At 58.6% G+C, this 8,322-nt stretch overlaps 1 protein-coding gene across 1 annotated transcript in view; it reads right to left on the bottom strand.

The window, feature by feature from the left end:
• The window catches only part of CARD10 (caspase recruitment domain family, member 10), a 27,811-nt gene that overhangs the window by 1,964 nt on the left and 17,525 nt on the right, over positions 1–8,322 (bottom strand). The window contains exons 10-16 of the mRNA XM_011978909.1: positions 5,042–5,201; positions 4,505–4,616; positions 3,817–4,060; positions 3,571–3,640; positions 2,168–2,270; positions 732–890; positions 376–637 (exon numbers count right to left, since the gene is read on the bottom strand). Of these exons, the coding sequence (XP_011834299.1) occupies positions 376–637; positions 732–890; positions 2,168–2,270; positions 3,571–3,640; positions 3,817–4,060; positions 4,505–4,616; positions 5,042–5,201 (1,110 nt within the window). The remainder of the gene's footprint in view (positions 1–375; positions 638–731; positions 891–2,167; positions 2,271–3,570; positions 3,641–3,816; positions 4,061–4,504; positions 4,617–5,041; positions 5,202–8,322) is intronic.

Below are 8,322 nucleotides of genomic sequence, written 5' to 3'. Positions count from 1 at the left end.
AGACATCAGCCTCCCACGCTCTGCTCCCAGAAGGGTCCCCTATCACCGCCTTCCCAGATGCAAGTCCTGCCTCCCCACCCAGAGGGACCCTGGCAACGAGGAAGGAGCCCACAGGACAGACAAGAAGCCTGGGCTCATGGAGCAACCTGGAGATACAGACCTCCCCCTCAGGACCCAGACCTCCCCACCCAGAGGATGAAGTCGACCCAAACCCACCCACCACCCTCCACCCGCCAGCCGACCGCCAGCTCCCAGGAGAGTGGCAAGCGACAAGGACGTGTAGGTGAGCTGTGTCAGCCAGACACCTCAAGGGGGGCCCACATGCAGTCAACTGCCCCACACACCCAGGCCACAGGTGAGGAAACTGAGGGCCACAGGAGGGAAAGGACTTGCCCAGGGCCACCCTGCCAGTGAGCAGCAAGAGCATGGCCCGCACTCAGATGCCGGCGCTCAAGCCCAGAACAGCAGCTCCCGCTCTGGGCCACCTCTCTGAGCACCCCAGACCAGCCCTCAGCACCCACCTTCCCAACAGACTCCTGGATGGCCCGGATCCTGCTGCCCAGCCCAGGGGTGGCAGGCTGAGCCTTGGGGGCTCCAGGTGCTGAGGATGGGCACAGTTCCTCCCCGGAGAGGCTCTCTGCACAGGGAGTGGAGAGGGAGAGATGAAGGGTCCGTGGGCCCAGCTGCCCAGAGGGCCCCCCAGCCCTCCCCTCCACGGCACACGGTCTTACCCGCTGGGCACACTTGGAAGTCCAGCCTGGAGCTGGGCAGGTCTAGCAAGTTGCGGATGAGCCGGGGCGCCAGGCACTCAGGCAACAGCACCACGGGCCGCAGGGCAGACACCAGCAGCGGCCGCACCAAACTGTAGGGTCTGAGGCTCCGCTCTGGCTCTGTGGCAGGGGAGGGGCGCAGAAGAGATAAGGGCACAGGCAGGCAGCATACCAGCTCCTTGATACCCCAAAACCCACACCGCCACCCATCCCTTCCTAAGTCCTGCTGCTGCTCCTCCTACACACACACACACACACACACACACACACACACTCTCCCTTAGTAGGACCCACGGTGGCAGTAGGCTCCTCCCTGATTGTCTGCCTCATCCCTGCCCCCTACAGGTCATTCTCCACCCAGCAGCCACAGAGGCTTTAAAAAGCAAATCAGATCATGTTAACTCCCTTGCTTTCAGCACACCAGTGACTTCCCAGATTCTCAGGAATAAAAACCACAGCCCCCACGCAGGTAACGCAGTCCTGCCTGAGAGCCTGGGGAGGCTGCCAGCCACTGATCCCACACCACCACCTCCACTCTCCCTTCAGCTGCCTCCAACCACAGGGCCTTTGCATGACCTGAGGCTGCCCAAAGCCCCACCCCCGCGCCACTCAGTCCAGTTAACCCTTGCCCTCCCTTCAGAGCCTAGGTCACACCTTCCCTGGTCCCCAGACAGCAGGGCCCCTGGCATGTGTCCCATGGCCCCCGGTTCTCCTCCACTGCACACCTCACACTCTCTAATTGTGTTCACAGGTGGGATTATCTGACCCCCTACCCCCAAGTTAGACGGCAAGCTCCATGAGGGCAGGGACAGTCACATCCCCAATGCCTGACAGAGCTGGTGCTCAATACTCAGCTGCTGTACCCAAGACCCTCCAAACACACCACACACAGCCATGCCTCTGTGCCTTCTGCCTGGAACGAACTCCTCTTTATCTTCGAAGGCCCCAGCGGAAACTCCCTCTCTTCCAGGAAGTCTTCCCTGACTACCCGCTCCTCTTGCCCAGATTTGCCACTCCCTCATCTGAGCTCCCACAGCCCCTTCTCCCTGTCTGGCCTGAGACCTCACCCTACTGCCTCCGGGAACCCCCCTGGGTCCTCACAGCACCCACCACTACACACACTCTGCCAGACAAGAACAAGTCCATGTTTGTCTGAACCCACAGTCACAGTCACGCCTACATGCACCTCCCCACAGGGTCTCCCTCAACCTTGGCGATCACCACGGCAGCAGGGTGGTCTTGTCTCTCAGGTCACCAGCATGACCCCCACCCCTGTTGGAACCCTCACAACAGGCCCTTCCAGGCCAAAGAGGCCACCCAAGCTAAAGGACACCCAGCGGCACACATCCCTGGACACCGGGAGCAACGCGGATACAGCTTTGCCTCCGCGCACTCACCTGCACAGGGCTCCAGCAGCAGCTGCTCCGGGGAGTCCCCTGCGGGCGCCCCCATGGGCTTCGGCCTCACCAACCGCAGTTGGTCCAGGGCTCTCTTCTTCAGCTGGGAGGGTGCAGGGAGAGAGGAGCATCTGAGAGCTCAGCCCCGCCCGCTCAGGGGGAGAGGAGGAAACGGGACCCCTGGCAGAGTGGACCCCACAGCCACTGTGGTCCAGGCTTGCCGGAAGAGCCTGGGTCAGCAAAGATGTCCTCCTCAACCAGGCCCTCTCCTGCCCCTCCCCGGCCCAGCGCAGTCCCCCAGGCAGATGAGAGCAGCCATCCCTGTGGCCCCAGGAAACCAGCCCGTCTGAGCCTGGTGGAGGAGCCTTAGGTCTAACCCCCAAGTTACAGATGGGGAGACTGAGGCCCAGAGACCAAGAGGAACCAAATGTCACATACGAGGCAAACTTTAGGGTCTCTTCCAATGAATTAGCAATGTGACCTTGGTAGGAACATTAATGAAACCAATAACGACATCTCTGACAGGTCTCGAATGCCTACGACATGACACTCACTCACTAAGCCCTTGAGGGGCAATAACTCACGGAGGCCATCTCCCGCCATGCACACAGCCTGAGAGGCAGTGCAACCCCTGCATTTTACAGATAGGGAAACAGCCTCAAGGAAGGCTCAGGTGATTGTCCAGTCACACAAGTGATAGTGGCAGAGCTGGGGTCGAATGTAGGCTGCCTGGCTGGGGCCCTGCTCTTCCTTTATCTGATGGCACTGAGCCTCACTTGCCCTTGTGCACAGCAGGGCTGGCCATGTAGCCCAGCCACCATCCAGGCGTTGGAAAAGGGTACGTGACTGCTGTTTTTTGTTTTTTGGGTTTTTCTGAGACGGAATCTCGCCCTGTCACCCAGGCTGGAGTGCAGTGGCGCGATCTCGGCTCACTGCAAGCTCCGCTTCCCAGGTTCACACTATTCTCCCACCTCAGCCTCCCAAGTAGCTGGGACTACAGGTGCCCACCACCACGTCCGGCTAATTTTGTTTTCGTATTTTTAGTAGAGACGGGGTTTCACCGTGTTAGCCAGGATGGTCTCGATCTCCTGACCTTGTGATCCGCCCGCCTCAGCCTCCCAAAGTGCTGGGATTATAGGCGTGAGCCACCGCGCCCGGCCTGCCAAATGTGCTAGGGGTACTCCTGAGTACTAGGCACACTTTACCTCATTTCATCTCTAAACTACCCCGGATGGTGAGCTCTGCTGTTCCGTTTGCTGGGCACATAGTAGATGACCAATTAAATCACCAGGGAAGGAGGGAGGGAGTGTCTTCCTAGGTTGCCAGAGAACAGAGCCTGCTAGCTCCCTTTTGGGCTCCACCCTCGGGGCCCCCCCACCCACTTCCCGTCCAGCTGTGCTCACATTACTGCGGGGGCCTCGGTGCCGGCTGGAGGGCAGGCATTTCTCCTGAACTTCTAGGAGCTGCTGGGCTCTGTGGGACAGAGTGACATCATGTGTGTAGGAAGAAGGAAAGCACCGCATCTCTTCTCCTTGAATCCCCTGCCCTGTCCCAGAGGATGGTGAGGGACTGCAGGAGGAGGGAGAGTACCCCCATCTGAGCCTTGGCTCCCAGGAGGACCCCATCCCCAGCTCCTGGCTCTGCCTCACCTCTGATAATTGGGTACGGTGCCCCGGTCCAGGTCCCGCAGAGTGAGGGGGTCAACCCGGGTGCAGAACCATTCCTGCCTCCGCTTGTAAGCCGGGTCCATCAGCCGAAGGATCTCTTGGGCTTTCACACAAAGGGCATGGGGATCTGCCCTCTCAGGCAGGGTGAGGTTGGCACGAATGTAGAAGGGCTCAGCACTTGGCCCCTTTGCCCAGGCTTCTAGGGCCTCGTGGAAGGACTGGCAGGCTGGGCATGGATGGGGCAAGGGGCAACAAGGAGGACGAGAGGAGGATGGTGAGGTCCAGGATCGGCCTCGGTGGGGCCATAGTCACGGCCCTCTCGAGGCCTGAGCTCCCAGGACTTCACCTTCCCCTTCTTAGAATGAGAGACTTAGGTCCAGAGGGAGCAGGGACTTGCCCAAGGCCAGTGCCTTCTAGAAGAGCCAGGACTCAAACCCAGGTCTCTGGACTCCTAATGCAGTGCTCCTTTTCTGTAAGCTGCTTACAGAGGGAGACAGAGAGAAAGGGCACAAGGACAGACAGAAGGAGATGTCAGCAGCAGGGGAGCCAGGAGAAGGGCAACTGGGGCAAGGCTGGTCCCTTCTCAGGTCCTTGATCCCCCTGCCCCCATGCACCACGGGTTAGAGGACCCCTCTAGGGCCATCAGCTCCAACTCCCAAGCCAGACTTACCCTTCGAGTCCATCAGGGAGGGGAGGGTGGATCCCTGGTTCCAGAGCAAGGTTCTCTGCTGGGCCTCGGCTTCCAGGCACGCCCCCTCCAGACCAGCAGCTTCCACCCTTTGCTGGGAGAAAACCCAGGCAGAGAGGGAAAGAAGTGAGACTCTGAGAGCAGAGCAGCCCAGGGACTGGAGGAAGACCGGGTGTGGGGGTGATCATGCCTCACAACTCAGATAGTGCCCCCTCAGAAACTGCCATGCCCAGCCCAGTCAGACCCGCCCTCATCCACAGGACTCCCCAACCCACCCAGCTCATCCGACTTGAAGTGCAGGGATGTAACGTGCTGTCAGTTGGCTCCGCCTCCCAGTCCCCGCCCAATCAGACTTCAATTAACCCTGGCTGAGCGGGCAACCGCAGCTAATCACAGCCTGCTTCCGCTTTGGCCAATCCCCAGAAGCTCCGCCCAGTGATCTTGATCCACCAACTAGGCGGTGTCCAGCCCGGGCCAAAGCACTGACCCCGTCCCCCAGCTCAGGAGGCGGGGCCTCACCTCTCTTGGTTCCATCCTGGCGGACCCAGGCCCAGACAGCACCCTGCGCACCACAGCCCCAGACCATCTGTCCCCATAAAACAACAGTCCATCTGGTCCCTTGTCCTGCGGCTCTGGGCCCCCTGGGGGGCTCCGGCCAGACACCCGAATAGCCAGAGACCTGAGAAGGGAGAAAGGAGACGAGAATTAGAGTCCAGTCAGTACTTGGATTCAGTTCAGCATTCTTGGAAAACCACAGTGATTCCATTTCCCAAGTATGCCATGACTGCCACCCCCAGGCCTCTCCATCTTCTGTGCCCTCTGCCTGGAATGCCCTTCCTTGCCTTCTCCACCTGGGAAATGTTGACCATCCTTCAAAGTTCAAATCACAAGCGGCCTCTCCCCTGAACCTGGGCACACGGTGCAGTGGAGCCTGCCACAGGAGCACTCCAACTTTGCCTTGCCACGGCCCTTTCGTTTCCTTCATCAGAACGAATGCCTCCAGGACCAAACTTCCATACTGTTATGCTCTGTATCCCTGGCACCAAACCCAGTGTCTGGCACATAGCAGATGACTAATAAAAGCTTGTTATACAGCCGGGCACGGTGGCTCACGCCTGTAATCTCAGCACTTTGGGAGGCCAAGGCAGGTGGATCATGAGGTCAGGAGTTCGAGACCAGCCTGGCCAACATAGTGAAACCCCATCTCTACTAAAAATACAAAAAAATTAGGGCGGCGTGGTGGCAGGTGCCTGTAATTCCAGCTACTCGGGAGGCTGAGGCAGAAGAATTGCTTGAACCCAGGAGGCAGAGGTTGCAGTGAGCCAAGACCGTGCCACTGCACTCCAGCCTGGGCAACAAGAGTGATACTCTGTCTCAAAAAAAAACGCTTGTTATGCTCACAGTCTGAGGAGGGAGGTCTCCATTAGCACGTGGCACAGATCTGAAGGTGGTTACAACCAGCCATAGAAGCAGAGAGAGGCTTCCCATGGAAGAAGTACCTGGGCTACACACTGGTGAAGAATAGACGCACTTTGGTGACAGATGGAGGAAACAGAGTTCCAGGCTGAAGGAATATATCAAAGCAAAGGTGTAGAGAACAGAACACACAATGTGTGGAAGAATTTAATAACAACAATAGCAGCGAACACTTCCTGGGTGCTTTCCATGCACCAGACACTATGCTGAGCTCCTTGTCCTAATTCTCATTTTACATCCTGGGAAGCAGCTCCCAGGAAAGGCAAGCTGGAGCCACCCTTTGGAGGGCGTGGAACAGAGGTGTCTGGTTTTCCTCCCATGGGCAGGGGGACCACTGACAGTTAAGACATCACCAAAATCCCCTTCATGGTAGGGTTCTGCCTGTCCCTGGATGAGAAAAGGTGAGGCCTTGTGGCCAGGCTCAGAGACAAATGGACCCAAAGTCCCCTGCCAGACACCTTGGCCTGGGGGAGGTGGGGAGACCAAGGTCAGCAGGTGTGCTGGCTGGAGAGGCAGCAGGGCAAAGCATCTACATCCACCCAGGAGCTGCAGCCCAGACACAGCTGCACTGCCCCCTGCTGCCAGCCTGGGGAGGGCGAGGCTGCAAGGACCTTCACCCAATCAGCACCGCTGGGGAACAGCCCTGCCCCCTCAGGTAAGACACAGAGCCAGGCCGAGGGGCTGGGCAGATGCAGGCGTGGGAGGCATCATTCAGTGCTCATGTCCTGGCTGCATCGAGGTGGCATGGAAAGGTGGCAGGACTGAGACCCGGCCTGGCTATGCCGGCCCTGGGTGTTTGGAGCACACGGTCCGCTCCAAACCCCAGGGCAAACTGTACCCTAGCCTGGGCAAATGAGCCGGTTGCTGAGCATCAGTTACCGCATGCATAACACGAGGCTGACAGTGGCACCCCTTGCCCTCTGTGGGTGTGGGCGGGGGGGCACATGAATAAAAGATAATGCAGGGAGAGGGGGAAACCAGAGAGCTCTGGGGCCTCCAAACTGCAGGCCTGGCCCTTAGTGGGTGGTGACATTCACTGGGTTGTGACTGGCACAGCTAGATAATGCGATGGAATAGAAAGTACAAGGCTATCCCCCACCCCAGGAAAATCCAATTATTATCTCATGACCTTTTTGTTCCAGGCGTGTGTACCAGGTTTCTCTCACTGTGGGTTGTGGTCAGATGGTCTGAGAAGCACAGCACGCAGGGCGCCAGCAGGAACTCTGGGGTCAAATGGCCAGGCCGCTCAGCTGCTGAGCCTCAGCTCCACCTACCTCCCTGGCTACTCGCTGAGTTTAGACATGGGCAGCTCTCAGAATAGGGCCCAGGAGACACTAAGTGCTCTGTCAAAACTAGACATTGACTGGCACCAGGTGTAATTCATAACAAATCACCTCTCTCACCTCAGTTTCCCCACCTGTTTCAAACCCACAGACAACTGACCATCACGGCCTCCCCAGACCAGAGCCCAGTGAGCAGCCAGCACCCAGGCTCTTCCGCCAACCCCACCCACCCCACCCACCTCTACTCGCTCCCTCCCCCACACCCCTCCCCTCTGCAATGCAAGTATCAAGGCTGACCCCAGCCTTGACCACAGGTTTTTCAGGCTCTTCTTGACAACTCCTACAGATCCCTGAAGACCCAGCTCAGGCACCCCCTCCTCCAGGACACCCTTGCAAACCTCCTCAAAGGACCAGTGACTTCTCTGAGACTCCACAGATCAGGAATACCCACTCCCAGCATCCTTGGAGTCTGCAGAGCCCACCTGGGGGCTTGCCAGGAGCAGGGTCCAGATAGGGTCCCTCCCAGCGCCCCCCCTGCCTCAGCAGGAGAGGTAGAGACAAGCAGGAGGGGTAGAGAAATAACATGGCAGGGAGAGGGGCTACCTGCTCCCCGCTCCTGGGACTGGCTGACCAGCTGGCTGCCTGTGGGGTGCTAGGAAGCACGGTGTCCCTAGCCACCAGCTCCCGGTCACCCGCCCCGAGTCAGGTCAGGTCACAGGCAGACAGGAATGGGGCAAGTCTGCCAGCTCTGCCAGCTCTGAGCAGTGACGGGCCACATGGCCTCAGTGAGTGTCCCCCAGGGCCCCGTGGGAAGATCTCTGAGTAGTCTGCATGCCTGCTTGGTACCAGGTCAGGGACCTGATGCTTCGACTGAAGCATGCCACACAGATCACCTCAGTCAATCCTCCTGACAACCCGATGGTTGAGATAAGGGAAACTGAGGCACAGGAAAGTTAACTTGCCAAGAATGGCACAGCTAGTAGGCCATGGAGCCAGGCAATGACTTATGGGAACTTTCTCTTTTTTTTTTTTTTTTTTTTT

This window comes from Mandrillus leucophaeus, unplaced genomic scaffold (genome assembly GCF_000951045.1).
Source record: "Mandrillus leucophaeus isolate KB7577 unplaced genomic scaffold, Mleu.le_1.0 Scaffold2, whole genome shotgun sequence".
NCBI classification, from domain to species: Eukaryota; Metazoa; Chordata; class Mammalia; order Primates; family Cercopithecidae; genus Mandrillus; species Mandrillus leucophaeus.
This window is presented reverse-complemented; position numbering and strand designations above follow the sequence as displayed.